This window comes from Lichenostomus cassidix, chromosome 7, assembly GCF_008360975.1.
Source record: "Lichenostomus cassidix isolate B80296 chromosome 7, HeHo_3.0, whole genome shotgun sequence".
NCBI classification, from domain to species: domain Eukaryota; kingdom Metazoa; phylum Chordata; class Aves; order Passeriformes; family Meliphagidae; genus Lichenostomus; species Lichenostomus cassidix.
The window spans coordinates 34,826,569-34,853,683 of NC_139488.1; the positions used below are offsets into that span (position 1 = coordinate 34,826,569).

A 27,115-nucleotide genomic window follows, 5' to 3' on the forward strand; every position below is an offset into this window, starting at 1 on the left:
AAGAAGAAGGGGGAGAAAAAAAAAAGGAAAAATAAAAAGGAAAAAGTCTTGTCTCCACACTTCCTCCCACCAGGAGGGCATTGTGTTTGGCCTCTGCTCCACTCTTTGTTATAAATTTGCATGGTGTGATGTTTGCTTTGGCCGGTGTGGCGGCAGGGCAGCAGCTGGCACGCCAACACCGCAACCGACATTGGCCAGGGCAGGGTCCTCCCAGCCCCCTGCGGCATTGGAGAGGAGATGCTGGGTCTCTGGGAGGTTTCAGGAGGTGGAACACCCTCTTGGAGGGTTTGGGATGTCGAGGGCTGCGTTTTGCACTGAAATGTCGCGATTTCAGCGTTGGTGGCAGAGCAGGGAGCTCGGTGCCGAGCCTGCGGGAAAGCATCACTCCGCAGAGCACCCTTGCCTTGGCAGGGACACGGAGCACATGGACTAATAGGTCTTTTCCACTTTAATTTCTGCTCTAAAATGACTCTTTGTTACTGTTCTCAGACTCGGCGCCAACCGTCACTTACGCCACACACCAGATCTTTCTTTCTTTTCTGCCCTTAGCTTTGCAGAGAAGCCTTTAAAGCAAACAAACACAAAACTGTGAGAAACCGAGGGAAGATATGGACTGGCCCACTCGTTAGTGCTGGAATGTGGAAACTATGAAGACATCTTTTTTTATTACCAATGCTGGAAAGCACAGTCACTGAGTGGGCTGGGATACAATTTATACTACATGCAGTAGTTAAAAAAACTGCAAAAATGGGTGTAACCCTGGGCTGTGGTACAACTGGCCTTTCAGCCCCCACTTGAGATTGGGCCATCCCAGGGGGAAACTGTGGTTTGGAATAAGAGCATGCATTTAATTTCACTCGGAGAACTTATTGGAGTTGGCACTTCAAGAAAGAAGCTGAAGTATATTTTTTGTCATGATTAGTGGCCCCCTCACCACTACGTTTGATTATGTTGGAAGCTGAAAAGTTAAATTCTTATAAAATGATGATTTACAGTCCGTGATTATCCAGGTAGGGTGCGTGGATTGCGCCAGCTTTGTCATGGGACTCCAATCTCATCCTATTTCATTGCTGTGAGAAAATAAAACTAGAATGTAAAAAAGCTGAAAACACATCCTCTGATTGCTCAGGGAATTTTCTTAGTCATACGTTATCTTTCCTAGTAGTTTCAGTTATTTTGTCTCCACTGAAACCCAAAGCAAAATACTGCCCTGACACTTTCCCCTTGATTTCGGATCCGCAGCAGCCACATTTATTTTTATCTTGTGTCGTCTTTTCCCCTATGGTTATGCAAATCCTTGGGATAGGGGGCAAAGGGGAGAGGCAATTTTAAAGCCAGTAAATTCCAGTGGAAGTTTTCTTCAGCTGCTCAGAGCAGGACTATCCTGGGTGCTGCTGTGGAGATGGGGCTGCCTCCAAATAGCACAGGGGTAGGTGCCAAGTGGGGAGGTTGAATATTTTCCTTGCAGACGCATAACTTTGCCCACAGGATTGAAGTCTCTTGCCTTAATGCTCTGCTAAGCTTCTCAGGAAGTACAAAGCTGTGCCTAAGGAAGCACACGTTAGGGAAATGTATCTCCATAGGATCAGCTGCCGGATAAAACCTCGGTGTGGAAAGGGTTTGGTGGTGGGTGAAGTGTGAGGCTCATGAGAAGGATCTTGGAGAAAACAAGGGGCATCAGCATTTCATTGCTTTTCCCAGCAATCTTTTGCTGTTTCAGTTAAAACTTGCTGTATTTTGATACATTTTTTTCCTTCTTCATTCTCCCCTTTTGCCCGCTCCAGGGAATTATTTTGAAATAGTAAAATCTATTTTATTTAAAATTTATCTAGTTTCTTTCCCCTTCCCTCCACCTCTTTCCTAATACTACAATATTTCCTTAAACATGTATCTAATTCTTTTTACAGTAGTAGATTCTCAATGAATTCTCAGGCTAAAAATCCAGCAGGAATAACACCGAGATGTGCATTGTGAGCATACATGAGTGTGTAAGTGTACATGTGTGGGTGCAAGACCTGCAGAATCATAGAACATAAAATCTTTAAGGTGGAAAAAGACCTCCAGGGTCACTGAGTGCAACATTTGACTGATCTCCACCCCTTCAACTAAACCAGAGCATTGAGTGCCACATGCAGCCCTTCCTTGGACACCTCCAGGGATGGTGACTGCTCCACCTTCAGGGCAGCTTGACCCCCTTTCACTGAAGAAATCCTTCCCAATGTCCAACCTGAACCTCCCTGGCACAGCTTAAGGCTGTTTCCTCTTGTCCCATTGCTTTGTAAGTTTTACAGAAAAAGTTGAGATATCCAGAGTATATGGCACAAGTCAAGGCCTCCTGCCAGGGCTGTGCTTTTACCCAGTGCTGGGTTAGTTGATGCAATTTGTGGTCAATGTCTGGAATCACATTCAACGCCTGTTTGCTCTTCCTCTGAGTACCATTGCACTGCTCATTACTGCAACGAATTAACCACAGTCTCTAATCTTCTGTGGGGCCTAAAGTTTCTGCATCCAGCAGCACAGAACCCTCTGCTTGCATGATGTGTCAAGGGGCTCCAAGTGCATCCTTAAATGCTGCTTAAACTAGGATGAGTTTAAATATCCATTTAAGCTTTTCTCTGGTTTGGGATGGGGAGATGAGGGTGTGAATATTTATGAAAATAAAGTTATTTAGGGGCAAAGTCCCAGGTTTGGAAAACTTGGCCCATAAAATATATGCAGTGAGGGTGCTTGTGGTTATATAAGATAACAAAATTCACAACTCATTTGGATTAGTCTCTCAAGTTACTACAGGGGCATATTGTGTTCACATTCATTTAGGCTGATTATGGATTTATATTCCAGTTTTTCAACCTAATAAACATACACAGTTTAAAATGGCTGACACAGGCTATAGGTTTGGAGTATAAACTCTGCTTCCTACTTTCATGAAGCACCATATGGATGCCTGACCCTCCTTGGAAAGAGCAGAGTCTCTCCCATGTCAGTCTGCAAAGGAACTGCCCATCTGAATGCCAAAATAAGTAGAATAAATTATTTCCTCCAGATATGCATTCAAATGTGCTCAACCTCAGTGCTCTCTTTCACATGTTCAGTTCATTTGTGAATTCTCTGGAAGTCGAGTTTTTTGTTCAGACTTTTGGACTCCTTGTGATCTGGCTGGAAAAGTGAGCACATGGAGCTTCGGACGTAATCAGAAAATGCCGTGTGAAAACGAGGACTGCTGGGAGCAGCATCTTTGTTAAATTCCAGCTACACTGAACTTGTTCCTTGCTGCTCAAGCCCTGAGCTTGCTGGTCGCAGGACTCTGTGTGCAGTCTGAATTGATTTCTGAGCCCAGCTAAGGGAAAGAGTTAAGCTTGTTCTTCCCTTCTCGTTGGCAGAAAGTTTGCAGTTTAAAATTACATACTGACTCTGGTGTAGAGACACAAGAAATTATAGAGCAGACACTGTCCAGGACAACGTATAATTTAAAATGTACTAAAGAATGTATACCACATGGCAAAGTAAGTGAAGTGCTTCTTCAAATATAAGTGTTTTGCATAGAAAGGCTGTAATTATCCACTCCTAGGGAAATGTTTGCATTCATTCTAAATCAATATTTACTATTCATCTCTTGTGTTCAACAAAACAAGGATTTAACATTTTTTTGTTTTAATGAGGTACTAAGACTACAATAATACTACAATGTAATTGTCTTGATACAAAATATTGCTAAATTGTGTTGCTATTCCGGGAGCAAACATTTTTTGCGAGGAGGGGTGTCCCTATTTGTGAAATGTTACTGCAGTAACACACAATTCAAACCCAGCCAAGCAGGGAGACTCACCAGTTCCAGAGAGCCCTTAAAGCCGCCTCTCTGTTAAGGCCCTTAACTGGGATCATTCGGGTGAGTCCTCTGCCTCCCCCCGAAAGTATCAGCCTCTTTATAATGATTCCTTTTCAGCTGGCATCTCAACCACCACAGCAGCGATGCGATTTCTTGCTCTGGTTTTAAGCCTGGGTGTTTCTTTTCCCCCCTCGCAGCATCTTTCAGCCAGGCAGCCGAGGGTGGTAATTGGGCTGCAGCAGTCTCTGGTTCAAACCTGTTGATACAAATGGAGTTTCCTGGACTTCACCCTCCTGGGAAAATCTGGGCAGGGTGGGGAGCATTGCAGGATGACACCAGAGCTCGGTCCTTTATCTTTGTCAAGGAACTGATCTACCTTGAGAAAAGTTTGATGTGGTACTTGGGGAGGACATGGCAAAGGAAAAAGGTCCTAAAATTGCATGGGAAAGCCACTGCCCATGGTGGGGGGGAGGGGGGTTGGAACTGGATGACTTTAAGGTCCCTTCCAACCCAAACCATTCTGTGATTCGTGCACCAGGATTGGGGTGGAATGAGAGCATCTGAGAAGGATCAGAGTCTCTGGGAGGAACAGCACATTTAATCACAGCCTGTGGCTCTGCTGTTCTGTGGTTAGGAGGATGTCCTTGCACCAAGCATCCCTCTCTTTGAATTTACCTGGCATGTCTTAAGAAGTAATTCTCAAACTTCTCCAACTTCAAAAAAACCCAACAAGCATGCATTTTTGGCACTGCTGTTGCTCCATGTGAATCAAATCAGATAACTGGAAACACTTTAGTTGGAAAATCCTTTAAAATCCTTTTCTTTAATCTCTATTTTTTTATTCTTGCACACTGCCCACCATATTCCAGGCTCTGGCCTACCCTTCCCTACACTAAATGCTTCCACTTTTGCTGGCTAAAATTCACAGTACAAGCATAGGCTCTTGAGTGGATTTCAATCTTGTGCTCAAGCAGATCATCCTGTATTTTTTTCCTGAGTCTGAAGTCATTCTTGTCCTCTTAGAAAATCATGCACATAAATGGGGTCAATAGCCCTGAGAGAAGAACAGTCTCTTTCCCCAGCAAATGTTATTGTAACTGGTGTTTTAATTCTCCAGATATCACTCTCAGTGTACTGGGTAACAAAAGGCTGTGTAGTGCCTAATCACTCAGCAGTGATCCAGGGAAACAGCAGAAGGTTAAGAGCAAGTTCCTAAAGTCTGTAAAATCAATGGGACACTAGAAAGGGAACTGAAGTGTACCAGAAGGGACCTCTTGAGGGTCATTAAAAAAAGCAGAAACTGATTATGAACAGAGCTTTTACCCGAAGAACTGGAGGGGGCCAGCAAAATCATTCTGCTGCACTCCAGTTAAATGTCTAATAGTGGAGACATTTTCTACACAGCCCATAAAGGGTAATGAGGATGCCTTTGATAGCTTTCAGGAAAGTTCTTCTTGTCAGTGTTCACAAAAACATGATCTGGGCAAGCACTGTCTGCTCATACATCCCGTGATGATCCTACATGGTGAAAGATGGCAGCCCAAAACTCTGCATTCCACCCCTGAAATATATCCTATCAATTACATGTAGGAAAAACTGGACTGACCTGACAATGTGATGTAAACTGTAGTAGTGATGAAGCTTGGTGTTGTCCACTGGTTTGGTGCCTCACCTTGCTGAGGTGGTGGATGTAAGGACAGGTGACAAAATTGGGTGATGTTACATAATTTAGACCAGGTTTGTGTATCTCTTCCTCCAGAATGAGGGAGAAATAGGGGTTTGTCCTAAAACTCATTGAAATAAATTACCTACAGAAAAGTTTGGAATAGAATCTAATCACTTTTTGCTCAGTTTCTGTGTTGGGAAAGCAACCCATGGCAGTGGGAATTGGAATGTTTGTTCTCCTCTTGTCTCTGACCCTGATCCTCTGTGTGGTTCTGGGTGAGTCACAATTTTGCTGTGATTCATGTTCCCAATGAAGAAAATTAGTATGATCCAACTTACAGATCTTACCGGTGTACTCTAAGAATGATTTGGTAAAAAAAAAAATAAGTGGAATTGTGTTTTAGAAATTACAGGTTTTACTGGTCACCTTAAAAGTAGAGATGTGGCTCACAGAGAGCAGACTCTGCTTTGCTTTCAGACTATAGAGCATTTCTGTTGGGGGGAAAATACCAGAACCCTTTGTAGTAAAAATGAACTTTGAGTTCTTTATACTTCAGAGGAAACAAACCTTTTCTCCAGAAACAGGCGTTCACAGGGATGAACTGAATGTGAGTCAGTCTAACAGTGCTGCAGCCAAATTGTGAAACTTTTGTGTCACTGCCCTGTGATTCCAGCTATCTTCAATTAATAGAAAAAAATGCAGGAAATTCAGGTGGAAGGAATGCATGGAAATTGAAGTCAAAGAAAAATATTCGTTGTGGCCTTGGCAAAGTGAGTTTTCTAAGCTGAAGGAGCTTTTAAGCAATTAGCATCTGCTGTGTGCAATTACTGAGTGACACGCAGCCCCAGATGGAGGGCTCAGCAGCCAGTGGCCATCTGGATTTCGGTCTTTATCAAGGGTACACTCTGTTCTGGGCTTCACCTGGCCCAGGAGACAGCCCTCCCTCTGCCCCACACTGCACAGCCAACCTTGAGTCACTGGTGGGGGAAACAGTGAGAAAACTCCTCCAGGTCTCTCAGGTCCAAAGCTTTCTGAAGTCACCGGAAAGATTATGACTGGACGTGTTGACCTCTGAATTGATGCATTGCCCCCAGTTTTCCAAAATGAGGTAAGTTACTCGGCTAAAATCCACCTCTGAGCTGTAAAAGTGGCTTGATGTGCACCAGCCTCTGTAGGGACATATGGCTTGGGAGCCTCAGCATCTGAAATTACACGAAGAAAATCGGCTCTTAAAGGGAGAATTTTGTCAACAGGCTTTTTTATTTTTAAAAAAAATGCAATTAAATTTTTCTTAGAAGTGCTGAGAGGTATGAGACCCAGCCTCAGAGACTAATTCTCTGAAGTAATCTAGTTTTAAAAGCGAAACTATAGTTTAGCTTGTGAAATTCAAAGAATAAAAATCAAAACCAACTGACAAACAGTTTCTGACTACTCTGTATCTAAAAATGGGCCAACCTCATTTGGTCTATTTAAAAATTGTGAACCCATAATGCTCGTATGCCAAGTTCAGCATGGTGAAAATGAAAATGGTTGAGGTATAAACCCTTGGGAAACAGGGTTTATAATGGAAACAGTAATTGACTCTCAACTACCGCATCAAAAATACAATGCTATAATACAAAGCCTCGTTCCTGGGATCCCAGCTCTGCTTCTGACCTCAGGTTGGCAGACAAACACCTCACCACAGAGCTAACTAATGGTTATAGGTTTGGTTTTTTTTGTTGTTCGTTGTTTCTCTTTTTGTTTTTTTTCAGGCAAAAGGAGCATGGCAAGTGAAGAAAATTTGTAGGAGCAAAGCAAAATTGGCCAACAGTTCAAAAGTTCTCTCTTGTAAGCTTTTGATATTTTTCCCAATTACTGGTTCTCTCTCTCTCAACTCGTAAGACTAAGGAGAAGCCATGATTCTCCTCTGGATGAACATTCTATTTTGGCTGATTTTGTTCATCTCAGCTTCACAAATAGTTTAACTATTCCTTCAAAGGTCACAAATTTGATTATCCTGAATGGAGAAGACCAAGAAAGACCAAGAAAGACCAATACTTTTGCAGCTGTTGACTTTCCCTTCTCTGTATGACTCTAACAGAGAGGAGAGGGAGAGCAAATATTCCATTGATCTCATTAAAGACACTTCCCAAAGCCTTTGCCTGGGCTGAGCCAGGGTGATACTTTTGCTGCCAATTTTGACTCCCATGACATCTTGTCATTTTGGGCTATAGAAAGTACCAGTTCTAGCTGAAAATACCATTAAAGGTGGTGAAATGGGGAAGATCAGGAAGTTCATTAGGGGAGAACACCAGTCAACTGTGGCTGGTAAACCCATGTGTGGACATGTGAAATGACAATACCCTGTGATCTTCATACATTTAAAAATAAAGACAAAAAAATTCTACTGAAATGATTGAGCTTGAAGCACTTTAAAAATTCCTGTTCTGTGCAGCAATAAGTTATCAAATTCATATTCTCTTAAGCATTGAAGGACACACAGCAGGAACATTTTCTGTCCATAAATGGTCTTCTTTCAGCTACAGATTAAAAACAAAAGTAATTGCTTTGGTTTCTTTGGTCACTGCAGATGATACAGAGCCATAAGCTTCGATCTTGGTAGAGCTGTGCCTTCCCCTCTGCCACCTTTGCAGTGGCTGTAGTGGTGTTTGCAGCTGCACCAGGTGGATGCACAGGCAGAGAAACTCCCAGCTTCGTTGGTGATAACTATTGGCACTTTTCAAATCCAAGGAAATAGGTCATGGATATTCCAACAACATAATTTACCTCTTCTCAGGCAAGTTTCCCAGTAATGGTCCCATGGGCACTTTTTTCCTCACCTTTAACCATTGAGCACCTTTCATTGCAAACTATCCTGTTGATGTCAGTGTGGAGAATCTGGGAGCTAACCCAGAATATTATTGTTAAAGCTCTCTTTCCTGGAATAGAGAAAATTTACCTTTACTGGCAACCATGACTTTATTCAAATGCTGCTCCTTGTGAAAATTATTGGGAAATTGCCAGTGCAAACAACAAATAAAGACTCCAAGAATTGGCCCTTTATGACGAGTGATTTATGATTTATGCTCTAAATTATATAAACTATGTATTTCTATTTGGATTTTGAAAAATAGGCCAGGAAAAAAAACAACAATAGCTTAGCAACAAAAATAAAAATGTGTACAGTTGTGGAATGTTAGTACAGTCTTTGGCAAAGGATCAAATAAAGATAAGTCTCGATTCTATAGGGATATTAACATTTTTTAAAGCAATCAATGTGAAATAAATCCGAGAATGTATGTTTAAATTATAAAAAAATACAGCATGAATATGCATTTTGTAGTTAACTGTTCCCTGTTGTTTTGGGCTCTTGTCCTGCTTTAGTATGATTTTTGAGGAGGAAAATCCTAACTGGAGCACAAGTTACATTTCAAGTCCTATTTTAGGTGGCTTGCAGTCGTGGATTTCCCTATTTTTTCCTTATCATTTTTCTTTGATTTGCTTTTTTAAGAGTATTATCCAACTCAGCTTGGCACGGCTCAAGTGCACAACTGCAACCTTTTCCATGACCCAAAAGTCAGTGCCACTCTGTGGGTTGGCAGTTTGCAAATAAAACATATCCTTAATGAAGTGTGGAAGCTCCTGTTCTTTTCCTTCCTCAGGAGACGTGCCTTAATCTCTGGCTCAGAGCCTTGTCAAATGCTGCAGTACAGAACTGGCAAGCTCGATGCTGCTAATGGATTGAAACCTCCACCAGGTTGTTCATTTCTGGAGGGTTTTTTTTTTTCTTCTTTCTCTTTTTTTTTTTTCTTCCCCCCTAAATACTGCGGCAACTAAAGCATCACTCCAGTCCTCAGTCTTCCATAATGATTGGTTAGGGACTTCAATGACAACTCTACAGTACACGTAAGAGAAATTTAAATTATGCCACTGAAATGTACCAAGGATTTGGTTGCTTATGTAGGTCAATTATTAAGGGAAAAAATAAGATTAAAACCAGGGGGCTGCTGTGTGTATTTGAAGTTATTCCCGAAGATATAAAACTGTGCTATTTATGCTTATAACTTGTGACAGGTTCTCTAAGTAACAGGCATTTTGTCTCTTCTGTAGTAGAAGCTGAAAATGTTTGGATTTTTCTCTTTTCTTATTGATTTTATTTTTTCCCCAGAAAGTGACCATAATCTAATGAAACAGATTTGAATAAAATTACTAAAAATTACTAAAAATGCAGACCTGGAAAATAGTACAGTCCTCTTTTTTATTTTTTTCAGGATATGTTTGAATAGTATCAATTAATTTTCACTATCTGTGGAAAAAATTGAGATAAATTGATAAATTAAGAAAATTGTATTTCTTTTCAAAATTTGGATTTAATTTTTTTTTCTTATCATGCAGGTATGCTATATGTTCTCAGATTATCTTTTTTAAAAATGCTGGGGTTTTATGCAGCTGAAGAAAATTATGTCTCAGAATTTACCTCTTTACTGAGTCATTTTTAGAGGGGTCAAGGCAACCTGGTCAGGGTGCAAAATGCAAAGCACATTTTCAGCATGCTGAGCAACAACCTGTATTGCAACCTGTTGTTGTCCAGAGCTTGAGAACTTTTACACCAGCAAAAAAAAAGCAGAAAGGGAAAAAAGCAATTATTCAATCCCTCATGCTAAGGGCAGGAATTTGTAGTGCTCCTGCAGTCTCTGTTAACCTGGTTCTGTCAATGTCAATAACTTGGTGACATCCTGGGAGAAGGGAAAGCCGTGGGATGCAGGGTAGTTGGGTGCTAAAACGTTATCAAATAATGTGTGCGAGGTAGCGCTGAGAGCTCCGTGTCATTGTGCCTGTGCTCCTTGCAAACACAGGGGCTCCTGGGGGAAAGTAGGTTACCCTCAGCTCTGCTGGTGGATGGAAGGGGTGAAAAGGAGGTTTTCACATTCCTGCCTTTTTAGACCCACACTCTAGCACGTTGCTGGAGGGGCCTTGGTGTGATTTATCTGCCGAGCAGATGGGAAGTCAGGTTTTCCCAGCAATGCTTTGGCAAATCGTGGGGTTTATTGTTATATTAAGGTTGGGAAAGCCCTCCCAGGTCATTGACTCCAACCATTCCCCCAGAACTGCCAAGGCCACCACTGGCCCATGTCCCCAAGTCCCCTGGGGACTCCACCTCTGCCCTGGGCATCCTATTCCAATGTCCAAAAGGATTGCACACTGCATCTCTGTTGATGTTCTCCAAAAAGCTGTTGTGCATATCTGGGAACTACTGGAACAACTATTCTTCTTGACTATATTTCCATCAGTAAGGAGTTTATATAACCTGTGATGACCCTCATTATTTCCCCCCTAGAGTATTCCATAAAGGAGAATGTGGGAATATCCATGCACCATCTCACGTAGATGGTCTAGAACCCCTGGAGCAGCTCAGCAGCTGCTGTAGGTTACTTAAAAATACTTTAGAGCTGCCTGCTGGAAAAAGTGGTTTGCAGTCTGTAAAGGCAACAGATTTAGGAAAGGAAATAGGATATGATATAGGAATTGACCCATCTGTGAAGTGTTATGTCAGTTCAGGGAGTTTCTGGAAGAGGAAAAAAAAAGAAAAAAGTAATATTTGGCTATATTTCCTTAGAAGGCTGTGTTATATATTTAACAATTGTGTGTCTGAAATGCCTCGTAAGAAGGCTGAAAGGACACCAGGGTCCTGGGGATCAAAAGGAAATTTGTGGAGGAGGTCAGATGCTATAGAAAAGCTGAAGCATATAGGCAGAAACAGTGGGAGCTGTCTGGAGTGGGGAAAAGCATGAGTTGAGAAATTAAAACCTGTTTGTTAAACTTGTGCAAGGATGACCAAGAGTTTGACATGAGGTGAGAGGAGAGGAGTTCTGGAAAGTGGCTGCATTACTTAGCTGCTGATTTTGGATGGATGAGTCTGGATTTTGAAGTGCAATCTGTAGATCATGTCCCAGTGGGGAGAATCCTCATGGAGTTACTCTCTGCCTGCACAAACCTCGATTAGTGGTAAAGGCCCAAAGTGGCCAAGACACATATTAATGTAAGGCCTCCAGTTGTAAATCAATATTTGAGATAAATGGTTTAAACTGTTCATTATGGAAACGTCACTGTAAGAACAATTATAAGTTTAAAAGTGAAAGTGAGATTTGGCAAGCAGCGTCCATACTTCATCAGTCACACGGTGGCTTCTGTGCTTAAGATGGAGCTTGCAGCTTGTTTGTTCTGAGAAATGTGGTGTATTCATTCATCATATTTATTCAAATTAGGGCTTCTGAGGAGTAATGACAACGTTATTGTTCAGAATTATCCGCTGGGGTTTAAAGAATGCACCTGCCAGCATGAAAATCAGGGAATCTGGTGATGGCAGGTTTAAAAAGAGTTCAGCAGCCCAGTGTTACCCTGTGAAAAACAACAGAGCAGAAGCTCCCGTGACTGCCTTGACAACAGCAACCAGTATTTGTAACTTTAAATTTCTTCTTTATCTTGATGAACTTATTTTTATGTTGCCAAATGAGAACGTTCATTGTCAGCACTGGAAATTTGGGCTGTGTCACAGCTACGTTAGGAAGCACCATGCTAATTGCTGCAGAATTATTTTAGATATTGATTTTTAGTTTTTTTGCTTATTTTACTATCTATGTTCTTGAGAAAAAAAAGTTTCATTATTATCTTTGCTTTTGCTGAGCAATATATTTCCTTGATGACTTAGAGCTGCATAAATCTCTCCCTGAATTTCTTTACATTTAGTAAGGTACCTTACCTCTAATTAGGCATGATTGTTATTGAGTAACACACACACTGTCTGTAGGAATAGCTACTGGGGTTTTTTTCTCTGTTTTTATGGAGGTCCCATTGCCAGTTTCTCCTCCTCCTTCTCAGAATTAAAAAAATAGAAATAACAATAACAGTCTTGCTGTTTTCTCCCTTCCAAGTAGGTAGAAGAAAATTACTTGATTAGATTATAGGGTTTGTATATGTGTTTAAAGAATTTATTGTGGGAAATCTATACTAGAGCCAAAATGATTAATGGTAATTAATGTTCCCACGTTTAATAACAAAAGAATTAATAGAGAGAAGCTCTTTACCATAAAGTGCTTCCTTGACATTTCTTACTAAAAATAAAATTCCTGAGCATGCCACGTAGATTTTTGGGAAAGAAAAAAGAGAAAGATTAAGCAAGGAAACATCTCACTGTAATTTAAACCATTATTTCTCTGACAGCTTTTTATCTCCTGTCTGGAAGAAATAAACATATTAAATTTTTTATTAAAATAGTTAGGCTTTGTGAGAGTACTTTTTTCCCCAGTGCAATAATAAATATTTATTTGTGCCAGAAACAAAGAAGTTTGTCTACGAGGCTTTTACTGATGCTTAGCCAAAGGTAGGAGTCTCTTAACCTCATAAATACAGTTCTTATGCACTTGCTTTCTCTTCTTCAGCAGAAATTTTTGATGTATAAGTAACATTCCTGTAGAGACTGGTCACTGGTATTGATCACCTGCCTCCCTGTCCTCCTTTGATTGCTGTTTATGAAGGATGAAGTGCATGATATCAATTAAAGAACAGCTCCAAAACACAGAGTTAAACCACAGCCACAGTAAATTTCCAAATAAATAACAAAGCCCTTCCAGCAAAGATCTTCAGCCATACGGGCTGGACACTGGATGTGGCCAGAGAAGGAGTTTGACGTGACCTAGCGAGCTCTTGCAAAATCCTCCTTCTGTTGCCTGTGCTCTGCCTATCCCCTGTTGTGTTCCATTGGCATGGCTTGAAATATCACCTCCTACCCGCAGCGCCGCGGGGGCAGCGTGTCTGGATGGAGTGGTAGGAGGCTGGTGTTAGGCACTCACTTCAGAAAGGGGATTGCAGCCATTTGGGAGAAAGCTCTTGGCCAAAGTGTCCGGTACAGAGTGAAATTCCATCCTTTTGAAGAAAGGGGAAAAAAAAAAATGTAGTGCAGAAAAAGAAAAATACTGTCAGATGTCCGTGTACTATTAGCACAGAATAATTTATACTGAATTCTGCTCTTACTGTTTTGGTAGATCTGGATGTGCTCTGCCTATGATCTGGATGTGGCTGGGGTTTCTCTGTCTGTGCTTCTGGCAAATGTGGTCAGTATTTAACCCAGACTGTATTTTTGTGCTTGCCATCTGCTTAATTCTGAATGTCAGATCCACAACTGGCCTGGTAGTTATTGCTATTCAGCTATTTTGAACCCAGCTCGGCGCAGCAGATAGGAGAGGATGTATTGGTTATGTGAAAATGTCATTTGAGCTGAGTCTCCTCCCAAGAGTTAAATGCAAATCTTCCTCTGTGAAAACAGAAAGAAAGGATGATTCTATTTTTTTTATTGCATTGTTTTCTCCAGTTTTATTCCTTCTTGGCTTTGTTGCAATTAGGAAAAAAAGAAAGTGAAATATAGTAAAGGCTGAGCTAGCAAGAGTTTTCCATTTGGTTGGAACACCAAGTCAATAGGCATGCTACACTAAACTTTTACCAAGTAATTTTTAGAAAGGGTCTATGTTTTCAGGTGTGGCAAAATTTCACTATGTGACTTCACTGGCAATATTTAACTAAAGTGGGCTATTGAGTTCCTGGCTTTAACCCTTGCAGCCTTTCTTACATGGTCAGGCTGCTCAGATTCTTGTTTAGAGCATCTAATAAGAAAATAATTGGAAATGGTTGATGACTCAGTCTAACTTAGAAATTTGGATATAATGATGGAATGCTGGGAAAACTGCTTACAGTTATTTCATGTTGGGGAAATTACTTAACACTCACAGTTATTTGTATACTTCACAGGTCTGATTCAGTCTTACAGTTTTGATGTCTCAAACAAACGTCAGCACCTTTACAAGGAGCACATTGACAAGTGGATGAGACGAGCAAGTGGGCTGGAGAAGACATCTGCTTCCAATCTTCTGAGGTACCTCGAGGACCTGAGTCTGGAGGTAGGAGAACTCCTGCAGGATGGGAGGGAGAGCTCAGGAAGGATATTTATTTGGTGCCTGAAACCTGGGTCACATTGGAGGGCAAAAAAGGTGGGGGTTTGCCCATCTCTTGGGGCAGCAGCGCCCGTTGAGGTCAGAGGTGGTTTGTGGCTCCAGAAATTCCTCCAGATGAAAAAATAGCCATTTTTGGAGGCTGCCATGGAGCTGATGGAGACTGCCAGGCCAGAAATGGGAGAGTGCAGGTAGACACCCTCTGAGGAAGATTTTTGTTTTCTCATTCCCACAAAATCCTTCTCAGAAACGGTCAAGTACAATATACATACAGGTGAATAAATCTATTACACAAAGCCTATGTGCTACCCAAAAGCACTTATCCAAACCCTATCTGCCAGGGATTAAAATGTTAAGGTATGTCTGATTGTAATCCATTTATTGTTTATGAATTCACAATCCTCTCGGATGTCCCCAGGTGCCAAGTTTTGCTTATGGATCTCTGAACCAGCGGAAGGAAATGTAAAATCAAATGTAGACAGACAGCTCCCTCTCGAATACACATCCACAGAGGCTGAGGAACACTTGTTATGCTAGCAAGGGTGTGGAATAAATTACGCTCAGGAAATTTGCTCTAGACCCACCTATTTAAAGCGAGAGGCTTTGTGTTCCACGTCAGAGGTGGCCCTGGGGGAGCTGCCATCACCATGGAGCAGACAGGTGGATCTGGAGATGCTCAGGCTCAGCGTGGCACAGGACCAGCAGATCAATATTTAATGCAAAGGCTGTTGCAGCCCCTCACATCCATAATTTATGCCTGCTTTTGGGTACAGCTGGACCTGAGTGAAGCTGTGCTTCCAGGCTGCAGGGGTATTAGAAGTAGGTCCAAGCAGTTCAGATGGTCCTCACCTTCCAAAAAAGGGGAATTCCAAAGCCAGGATTCAACTCTTTCCCTCCTCTCTCCTTTGCTCAACTCAGAAACGAACATTTTGGGGAGGTTTTTGAAATTTGTGTTGAATTACACTGCCTTTCCCTCGTTGAGGGCACATGGCACTGTTTGTATAGAACAGAATTAGGGCCCCAGAAAGAATTAAGCATCTCAGAATTTAATTAAGTGCGCTAACAACACATGAGCAGAGTCAGTCTCATAAAAGAGAACTTTATTGTACAAATTGACACAAAATAAAAGCCCTTTGGGATTAAATTAAAAAAAAAAAAGTCTGAAAAAGCTCCCACATCACGGGGAGTAACCTGGCCACCCTGGCTCATTTCAGTGAGCAAATATCTCTGCTTGGGAATTTTTTTCCCTGACAAATGATTAAATTCCAGCGATACGATAGCACAGCGTAACAAGGTATGAGCAAGAGGGATTTGCCTTTGACTAGTTAAGAAATAAGCTTACTAATTCACAAATTTATTATAAGATTAGCCTTTAATACCTGATAATCACCTTCGTCAAGGAAAATTTCGTCTCTTCAAAAGGCAAATGAAATTTATAGGTGGGTCTTGAGCCAGGCTTGTGGGTGGTAGACAACATTCAGGAGAGGTCCAGCCTTTCTCTCAGAGCAGGAGAAACAGGAACAAGACAGGCATGGCAAAATCTCAGATGCTTTAAGATTATTAATCTCTTTGCAGAAAACAAGTTTGCTCTCTGTCAGGCTGTCCATTAATTTTGATGGAGGTACTTTTAAGATCTTCTGTTTGCACTTCAGTGGGGCTGTTACAGCTAAATATGCAAGTAAAAATGTTTTCTCGTAACATATACAGACAAGTGTTCCCATTTCAAAGGTGATGTTGTCATATAGATACAAGAACATCAGTATTTGCTAGTCTTGTTATTATCTTCTGTGCAATAGCCCATCTGGACCTGAACTCAGAAATGCTCCCAATGTGTTAGGCTCATGCAAACATCTGGTGCAAAAAAACGCCTTTCTGCTCAAGGACTTTTAGCTTGAGCTAATGAAAAAGGCAAAATGTGGGAGAGAAAAAAAGGACAGAGAAGGAAAAAAAAAAAAAAGATAACTTTCCACAGTCCCACAACCTTTTGCAAACAGATGGAAGTCTGTCTCCTGACTCCCAGCTGAGACCCATTGCCAATAAAGGATATTGTGCAACTGTTGAGCACAAGTTATACCCAAGCCATTCATGCAATGTTGTTGTGAACAGGTACAAGAGTAGCACAATCCCTGTCGTATGCCAGAAGTGGTTGTAAAGACAAATATCAATATAAACACTCGCTGTCTTGCTGTTATTAGCTTCCAGATTTAAAAACTACAGGCTGAAGACAAGATTTTATGCACAGATGCTGAATCTGGAATAAGATTATCCTCCCTGGGTATCTCGTACCACATCAGTTCTTATACACTTCTGTAGAAATTAAGTGAAACAAGGAGTTGACAGACAGCATTTGTGGAAAGAAGGAGCAAAGTTAACATTGTACCCTGAGATGCAGAATTCCCGAAGTCTCATTGCCACTGCAGATTCAGTATTTGGATCCTTCATCTTTTGGTATGAAGGATCCTAATATGGCCATCTATAGTGCCTCAGTTTCCCCCGAGGTGTTCTGTCTCACATTTGACTCTTGGCTGAGCCCAGGGCAAAAGAAATGTTCTTTTAGAGCCTCCCAGAAATGTTAAGGTTGTAAAATCTCTCTGACATGACTGAGCCAAACCATTCCCCAGCCCTGGCAAGGCCACCACAAACCCATGTCCCCAAGTGCCACATCCCCATGACTGTTAAATCCTTCCAGGCATGGGGACTCCACCACTGCCCTGGTCAACCTTTTTGATGAAGAAATTTTTCTTACATCCAAGCTAAACCTATGACCGCAGTTTTTCCTGCAGCAGAGGCTCTCCTTTCAATCCCCTACCTGTCTCCAGCTGCCAATGTTTGCAGAAGTTACAGGAATTTAATTATCTTCAGGGCTTCTACCTCTCTATTAAATTGGATTGAAATAAGCCAATGAATTGGCAAATGGCTGAGGAAGAAAAGGTCTGGCAGACAGGGCCAATGTGAAAGCTTCATTGCTTCAGGAGAGTTGCCCAAAAAGAATTGAACTCAGAAAAGAGTGGGATTTTGAAAAGTATAGCAGCATTTGAACTGCAACACAGATTGTCTGGCTATGGAGTGAGGGAAAGAGAACAAATAAAGGAATTAAGCAGAGAGGAAAGCAAAGGTCAGAGGTCATTCCCCTCCTTGGATGACATGGCGAAAGAGATTAGAAGTTTCCATGATTGGGAATCCAGTCTCCCCAAAATGAAATAGCAGTTTCAAAGTCTAAACATCAGACAAAAGCTTGTTTATTCAATTTATTAAAGAGATCTCGGGCTTAGGGCTCTCATTCCTTCACTTCACATGGGTTTCTACACACTGGAGCAGAGCACAGATAGTCTGCCCCACAACCTTTGAGAATGGAGTACCCAGTGCTGTGGGTCCCTGTGGGGTTGGGATCTGCCTGGGCTCCTCCTGGAGAAGAGACAGGCAAAAACCTCTGTAGAAATCCACAGGATTCACTACACTAGAGATGACAGAGGAGAAAATGGCTTCTCTCATGTTTAAAGTGGCAATGTCAAGGCTAAATGTGTTCCCAAGCAAAGACACAGGCAAGGGGGCTTTGGAAATTACTCAACAGAGTTATAGAGCTTCCTGAACTTGAGCCAGGCAAAAACACTAGGACCTGAACCAGAAGGAAATATTTTATAGCCTGAATGCCTTTTACCTATCAATTTTTTTCTCTCCTTTGGAAATGTTTTCTTCCTATTGTGGTCAAGATGAAAATATTAAAGTATGATAATGATGTCTTGGAAGAGTCATGTTTGGCTGGGTGATAACTGAGCATTTTGGATAGCCTGGTTTTGGCTTTCATGGGCTTGCATATCTCTGGAAGTGTCCAAGGCCAGGCTGGCCAGGGAGAAACCTGGGATAGTGGAAGGTGTTCCTACCCATGGCAGAACGTGGGGCTGGATGGTCTTTAATGTCCCTTCCAACCCAAACCATTCTGAGATTCTGTGTGTAATGCCTACAATGATGCATGTAACTACATCCTCTTTCTCTCTCTTTGTGCTATTTTTGTGTGTGTATGTAAATATTTGTGGTGGAATTGATAAATTAAATGGCTGAGAATCCCACTCTCCACAGGCACACAAGCCTTGCTGGATCAAAGACTGGCAGCCGAGGTAAGAACTGATTTATCAACATAGTAATTTTAAAACTATACAAGTTTACCCTTACTAGCGGTATTTTGGTTTAAATTTTTGATTTTCTCTTTCCATCCCCCTTCCATGCATGAGGTTGGAATAAGCAGGGCAGGGGGAAGGGCTGATGCCCTCACCTTCCACTCTGACTGAGAGCTCCAGCTCCACAACACCTTTCCTCCATCCCACAGGTTGTAACAAGTGTTCAATCACACCAGCCCTCTGTGACATTGTACCTGCATTATTTATTAGCCACCAGACCTAACTCTGCCCCTTTTTTTCAACCCAGCTTTAGTGACTGTGCATTCAGGGTCAATTCACTCAGCCCTCCTCAGGGTGAGGAGAGGCAGGGATTTTCCATGCCTGTTCCTTGGCTGGCTCTCAGCACACTTCTGCTCCAGGTTTTAGGGGTTTACATGGATTCTTAGGCATTTGTGTGTAAAATTGAAGTATTCCTTGCAAAGAGGGAGATGCGTTTGTGTGGAGAATCAGAGCAGGTGGGCTTCCCTGTGAGGAGGGATATCAGCACACAACTGGTCATTCAAAATCAATGTACATCTTTTTACAGTTTTAATATATAAAACCAGCTAAATGAGGAGCACAGCACAGAAATCTGCAAGGCAAGCTGCCTGTAAGCCCTGTGCTTGCAAAACAGTCCATATACTCTGACAATGGAGCTAATTTTCTTTTTAATAATTCCAAAAGCAATTCCTAATAATTAGCTGACCTAATTTAGATTTGCATTTCATCTTTTCAAAGCTATCCTATTACAAATAGTTGAGTAACCTTGCCCTTAAAAAATGATGATATTATCCTGACAACCTGGGACTGCTGTTGGAGAAAAGATTTTGTCTGAAAGGGTTTCAGGAAGTTACAAAACTCCTTTACATGGCCTGTTGGATCTGTGTATGATTTCCAACATTACACAAAATAAATACCAGGAGACTGGTGTGGTTTATACAAGAGTTTATAGAGAAAAAAAATCCACCCACCAGCTCCCTTGCTGAGGATTACAACCAGGTCTCTGCTGCCAAGTTCTCTGTTTAGGTAAAGCATGAGAAAATCTACCATTTTTTTAGAGTCACAAAAGGGGTGCTACAGGGGGGCAGTGAGAAGTTGACAGCTCTCGCTGCTTAAAAGGCAGCTGTTCCTTCTCAGGTACTATTATTAATAAACCCTAAGGTAATGTTTGCTCTGAAATATGTCTAATTGAAATAATTTACCCTAACCCTTAGAGAATTATGAAACTGTTTTCATCATGTTCACACACAGCAAAATAATTATGAGATGCCATATGGAAAAGACATCATGTGGTATATGTATTTCTGAATGTATACTTTTTGAAATGGTTCCCACAGATAAATCATACAGCTAATTTACAAAGAGGAGGTGGATAGTAGTTCTTAAGTATGCAGTTTAAGTTTAAAATGGTTTCAGGCTGGGTAAATTTACAGTGGTGATGACATGCAGTAATTGCACTGATCACAGGATGTATATCACAGAAGATGTCGATAATGCCATTAAGTTACCCTGCACAAAATGGAGCAAGCAAATTCTGCTGGTGACTCTCTGCTATTGCCATAAACCACCCCTAAAGCCTCTGCAGGTCCTGTGTGGTCCTGAGCTCATTTTGCAGCTGATATGTACCTGACCAGAGCACTGGAAATGCTCCTCCATCCTCTGTGAGTCTCTGAGATGTTTCTGCTTTACACCTGGAAAGCTCTAAGAGAAAACCTAAGCAAAGGGAATAATTTCTTAAACATATAAATTAATACACTTAAATACAGAAATTAATTTTGAACAAACTCCCCAAGAGAAAATTTGTCACATTGCAGCTCCCTTCTGTCCATCTCTTGAATGTTTTCTGAAGGGTTTTGTTCCTGATCTGTAGTCACCAGAATTATCATGTATATGTATGATGTATCTCTATGATTTGATGTTTGTAGCTTTGCTTACATACACAGGTTTGGTAGCAGGAGAATTCTGTAGGGCACTTCTTGGTCTTTTTCCACGAGTAATTGTGGGAGCTGATGAGACATCTGAGGTTCTCTTCTTGGTGATTAAGAAGTTGTGAAGGTGTTTTTTGGAATAAGGAACTCTTATTAACATTTCTAGAAATCTGGCTGGAGATCAGGCTTTCTTGTCAGACTTCTGGTAGTTCTTGTTTCCAGATGGATGGAAGCAAAATCAGAGAATATCTTATTGCACCCTTGCTGTTTCATGTCCCATTGCAAACCAGCAAGAGACAAAGACACAAAGATATTTCATTCTGTCCACTCCACTCTCTTTATCTCTAAGGATTCATCAGAAAAAAAAAAAAAAAGAGTAATTTTGAACTTGAGCAGCTCAGATTTGCCTGCGTCTGAATTAGCTCCCCAATCACTCCTGCAATTATTTCTATGGTGATTAGTGAAATATTTGAAAGATGTGGAGCACACAAACTAATTCACCCTCAGCTCTGTTTTGCAAGAACCATAGGCACGCTCAGCAGCTGCGATGTTTATCCCCCAGTAATGACATCATTACCCTGCATTACTGCTCTAGGTAGTGTATTTGTCAACAGCCACTAACTGATGAGCACAAGGAAAATATTTACCCAACTCCTGTGCTGTGGCATTACCCCAGCAATGCCATTTCAGGGAGATCACACTGCATTCCCGAGATTCGTGCTGCAGAAACCAAAAAAGCTTTGACATTTCCGTGCGTGTAACACCAGTCTTCAAATAACCACCTTTTGGAGACAGTAATTACAGTAATTCTGGTTTCAAAGGACAAATAAAAAGTAAAAGAGAAAGGGGAAAAGCGATATTCCCCACAAATATCTAAAGGTGGGAGTTTTCCAATATCCTCTCAGTGTACAGAGCACTGGGGACATCCATATTCCATGTCTCCCTAATCTTCCCAGGAGTAACCACATAAGCCAATATTTACTCTCTCTGTCTGCACAGATACAGTATCTGAATGCTGCTGCTGCTGCATTAACGTGCAAGTATTTAAACGGAGCTTTTCTGCCTCATCCCTGGGAGCTGCCTGCACAGGAGAGGTCTCTCCTCTCACCTTCCCCCTCTCTGTCATTCCTGCCTTTGGATGAGAAATGTGAAGCTCTTTCTCTCTCTCTAACATTGCACAGACGAAAAGGCAAATTCCCCTTTTAGCAACTTCCAGTCATTTGTTTTTATGCTCACCGAAGGTGTATCAGGGTTGGTGTTATTACAGTGCCCTAAACCAAAAGTCACTTTTTTTTTCCCAGTGAGTTACAGTAGATTATTATTTCACTACAGTATCTGAAAGCATGAAATAGAGATTTATGATACTCTTGTGTTTTCCACTTCAATTCATGTAATGTGGAGAAGGTAAAGTGTCTCTAGCTGCACTGTATCCCTTTTTTCCCTCTTTGGAGCAGTGTGTGCTGTGTGATTAGAGGATAGTGAGAAGGTCACTGACCAAACTTTATCTTCCACACAGTTTCCCACAGAATGTATTCCTCCTAGGGAACATTTTCTCAGCTCAGGTTATTTCCAGAAATGTTCTCAAACCATAAGAGCAGTCCTTGCAGTAAAACATTTCATTCCCACTTTTTATCCTTTATCTAGCAGCTCAGCGTTGACAGCATTTATGTTTCTTCTATTGACTGGGCCAAGAACAACAGGATTAATGAGGTTGTCTCTTCATGAGTGCATTATGTTTTTTTCCTCTGACCTTTCAAACATGGGAATCTTCTGTTTGCAATATTTCTTAAGGGAGGAAAACCCCTTTTTGCTGAAGTTGGTTTTGATGGTCCCTGAGCCTCTCGCCAACCTGTGGGCTGGAAGGAAACCGAGAAAAAGCAAAAGAGGGAATATCTTTATTTCCTCGTTTTTTGGAGGAGATGTCTGGGGGGATGTGGGATATTTTAAGGATTTTCTCAAGCCTTGAAATTCTGATGATGAATTTTTCATGCCTGCTTGAGGACTATGGAATTACAGGAATTGTTCAGGAGACGAGTGGACATTGCCCTCCTGGCTTGATTATTTATTTATTATTTCCAAAGGACTGCATGTGTTTAGACTGGACAAGGAGGGGAAAGAGGAGCCACTGGATTCACAGCCTTCCACAGAACACTCTCGTGCTTTATCTTGCCTATTCCTGATTATTTTTGACACTGGGTAACTGGAACACAATCAAGATAGGATCATTTCTGAGTGCAGCAGGACAGGGAACGTGAGGAATTTTCCCAAGGATGGGAGCATAAATATCTCTAAACACAACAAATAGCTTTGCACATATGACATCTTTTACCCAAGCTCCTCAAAATACATCAATTAGATAAGCTAAACATAATTAAATTTTTCATAAGATCGTTAGGGGCAGCTTATTCCCATTTTTTATCCGGGGAAACCGAGGGACAGAGAGCTGAAAAAACTCCCATTAGCCCAAAAGTTATCTAGATAGGCAGCTCTCAAAGTTGTTCATTTCCTTTTTAAGTTATTTATTTGCTCTTTTGGTGGGGGCAGAGGCACCATAAATTTGTGCATTCACTTTTTGCATTTTTGGGGGCAGAAAAGCTCTGTGGAGGTAAGGACAGTTTAGTGTTAATCCTTTGATCTGCTCTTTCCAGCCCGTGGTAAACAATGGAGAAATCTGCCTGTTATTTTGGATAATAACAGGAGAAGAACAGGTTCTATAGATATGGACATAGTTTTGCATACGTATAAAAATATATATCAAATTTATGAAAATATATAACTGTATAATGCCCCGAATGTAATCTAAAAATGACTACAAAAAGAAGTGGAAGCATGAATGCTTGCAAACACTTGCAGAATGTGTTTTCCATAGGTATGTGGTTCTGCTGCAAACAAGAAAACCCTTTGCCAAGTAGGAAAAGCAGCTCTTACCTGCTGATTAAGGGGAAAACACAGCACCCAGGGAACTCGCTGAGCACTCCAGAGCTGGCTTCAGTTCATGTCCAGGGTGTAGAGGGCCAGGACTCTGGGCTGGGATCCAGCAGGGCCAGAGCTCAAGCTCTGGGCTCAGGCTTTAAGCAAACTTGAGATCTCAGTGTGTGGATTCAGGTCACCCTGGGACTGTGAGACTGAGCTGAACTAGACATGTGGACACAGCCAAATTCATCCATGACAAGCCTAGGAAGGGAGCAGAAACAAATATTCCTGCTTGCTTCAATGATTTAAATAATCCCACGTGCTAGGGACAGGCTGCTTTTGCAGGGTTTAGGTTGAAAAAAGTGATCAGAGAAGCTAAGAAATTTCTAAGCAACTCTTCAGAGTGACATTTCACAAGATCTGAAATATTTGCTCCTGAGAATAGTATTTAAATTGTAAAAAAAAGTAATTTAACTGTGTTTCGTCCTCACAAGAGAGAGTTTCCAATTTTTAAGCACAATTATATTACGTGTTAAATTTGGGGTTCCTGGGCTTCAGAGCTTTGGAGTTTGATGCTCGAACTCTTATGTGTTTCATTTAGGATTTCTATTTTAGCTGCACTCAAATAACCAGGGGGAGCATTTCATGAATCCACATTTGTCAGCATTCAGAGAAGTTGAACATAACTGTAATTCTGTGAAATACTTTTATTCTACATTTTTTAAAATAATAATGTATGCACAGTCCTGAATATGCTGAGTGTCACTGTTGTTTAGCAAGAACATGGGTAAAGCTAAAGAACCTGCAGTTTGCTTTCTGCTCCTTTAATCAGACGAGCTCCCTGTCAGACACTGCTAAGATATTCTCATAAAGCCCCAAATGAAAAGAATTTTTGGGTTGTAACCCTCAAGACTTTCAGATTTTTAAATCCTGACACTTCAGGATTAAAAAAAACCCACCCACGTATCTATCAGGGAACGGTGAATACATGTTTGTGTAGTTTGCCTTATTTGCATTTGTTGGTAATTAATTAAAAAACATGAGTTTAATTAAACTTGGAGTTAGGGGATTCATTAAAATAAAAACAAAAAGCATTTCAGTTAAAAATGTAAAATAACGTGTTCGGCTGCGTTTGCTGGTGCAGCTTAAGGATTTGCAGGCAAATGCCGGCAGTAGGAAAACTTTGGGGACTATCAGAGTGCACACAGTTAGAGAGGAGCTCCTGAACAAAGAGAGGCTTTGTCAGCAGATAAATTTCACCTTGTAGATACACAAATTGAAATAACAATGTTTGCCCTCAGTTTCTTTCTGGGCTGAGTCTGTGGCTATGAAAAAATGATAACCATAGAAGTCCTCAGGAAAGGGTTGCAGCATAACTGGGAGGAAGGTTATTGAAATAAGAGAGGGAAAAAAAACAAGATTAAAAAGCTTAAAGGGAAGAGGTATCAGTAGTGGATAACTCAAGAATAAATTACATTTACCTGTTTATGCCATCATGGATAGTTATTTTTCTTTTTGGTCTCCTTTAGTCACAACTCACTGCCTTTAGATTGTTTTTCCTTTGAGAGTCATAGAAATAGCTTGATTTTTAAGAAAAGACATGTTGAAAGCAAGGATAGAAAAAAAAATCACCTCAATTGATAATTGTTTATTAAATATTTTTCTCTGCTCTCTTTGATTCAGGCCCTCTTGCAGGATTGAGTTTGTCTCTCCAGCAGAAAGGAATTAACAGCAGAAATCTTGACAGTTTTGTGGTCTGTGTGATGAAAATTGTCACCTAGAACAGCAGTGAAACCTTTCTGCCCTCTCAGACTGAAGGGTTTACTGAAGATATCCCAAAGCAGCCACCCAGGTGGGATTGTTACCCACATGTGCCTCTGGCTCCAGAGGTTTGTGAAAGGCACAGACAGCAATATCACTGCCACCTCTGTGCTCCTGGGGTGAGAGAGCTGCTGAAAAACCACTGACATTCATCAAACTGCCTCAAAAATCAAGAATATCTACTTTATTCTTCCCCCGAAGTATTTAATTTGGGGAGGAAACAATTACAATAATGGAATATAATACTCCCTAAAAAATTCCAACTTGCATTCATTAGTCTCATTTTCCTACAAAATTAATTTAAAACACCTCAGTAATGAATATGAAAGGCACACAAAAATAATCCCTCTATTAATTTGCCTAGAGGTGTGTTGTTGCAGTGGCACTCCCACACAGGATGTGCAGAGGACAACTTCGGCGTGCAGAGGACCTGATTTAAAAGACAAAAACCCACAACAGAAAAGTATTTTGTGTCTCTTTGAGATGAGAAACCCTCTGTGGGTGCCCATTTCCTGCACCTCTGGGCAGGAGGATCCCACTTTAGCAGAACACCTGTGCCAGCTGGGGAAGGTGAACCTCACAGGGAGCAGATGCTCCACAGCTGAAGCCTTTCAAAGGAGACACCTTTAGAGCTCCTGCCCTCGTGGGATAACTGAATCATCCATAAATAGTCTTTAAAGGCAGCATTGTCTGCCTGAAAAAAAATGAAAAGAAAACGAAGTGGGGTTTTGTGTGTGGGTAAAGTAAATATGGTTGGAAATACATGACTTGTTAAAAGCTTTTTGAGGACCCCACACTCACGAAATCTTTTAGGTCATGTGTTTGCTTTCTGAAACATTTGGTAAGTAATAAGTGCCAAGGGACTATATGCACTCCATCTGGAATTAGCAGATTCCTCTTTGTTCAATTGTTCCTAAATTTGGAACCAGCCGACTTGCTTAAAAGTATTTTGATTTGCTTTTAAATAAATAAGGGGGATAAACATAGCCCAGGACCAGGAAAGGTATGTTATTAGTCCTCTCCCTCTCTCCACACAACTCTTAAAGGGCCAATTCTGGTGTTTGCTGTTGGTTTATGGTAACAATTTGTTTGGAGTGGTCCATCATTTTTCTTTGCTTTTTATAAATAGTATCAAAGAAATCAGAGCTGGAAAAAGAACTATTAGATGACTGAATGCACTCCACTGCCAACACGGTCTTGTTCCTTACAGAGTACTTTTTCCATCTCTTTCTCCAGGTTAAAGTTGGAATTAAGTTTAAGAGCCTGTAGGTCTGAAGAGAGGTAAAAGAGAAAGTGGAGATTTCACTCCTTCCTGCTTTCTTTACTAGACAAATTCCTAATTTTCATCCCCACCGTCCCTACACAAGGAAACGACATGTCAAAAGATCAAGTAGATGCTGGCTCCTTGCAGGTGTTGTAGATTACTACCTCATCCCTGTAAAACTTTAATTTCTGCTTGGGGAAAGCAGAAAAGGAAGAGAAAAGCACCACTTCTCTTATCTTCCCTGATGTCCTGTAACATGCAGGAGTCTGAGACCAAAACACCTGCTTGTCCTGTAGGTGTTTGAAAAGAAACTGCATTTCCTTTAAGGCCTGTAAAGACTTTTTTAGAGAAAACAGGTTAAGACAGACACAAATCTTTACAAACATGTTTGAGAAAACACTTCAAAGTATTGAAAAAGCAAACTGGAACAACCCAAAATTGCACCAAATTCACGATACAAAATTCAGCCAGAGGAATATTCGGCCCTGAAAATGTTTTCAATGAAAAGCTTGTAAATCAGGGCTCAGGAAAGTTGTCCAGTGTTGTTACACTTGGCATG

The 27,115-nt window shown here is 41.1% G+C and overlaps 1 protein-coding gene across 1 annotated transcript in view; it reads left to right on the forward strand.

Moving 5' to 3' along the window:
* Positions 1–27,115, forward strand: part of LOC146434941 (uncharacterized) — a 40,454-nt gene that overhangs the window by 12,168 nt on the left and 1,171 nt on the right. The window contains exons 4-5 of the mRNA XM_085065638.1: positions 14,277–14,425; positions 18,554–18,591. Coding sequence (XP_084921764.1) covers positions 14,277–14,425; positions 18,554–18,591 — 187 coding nt within the window. The remainder of the gene's footprint in view (positions 1–14,276; positions 14,426–18,553; positions 18,592–27,115) is intronic.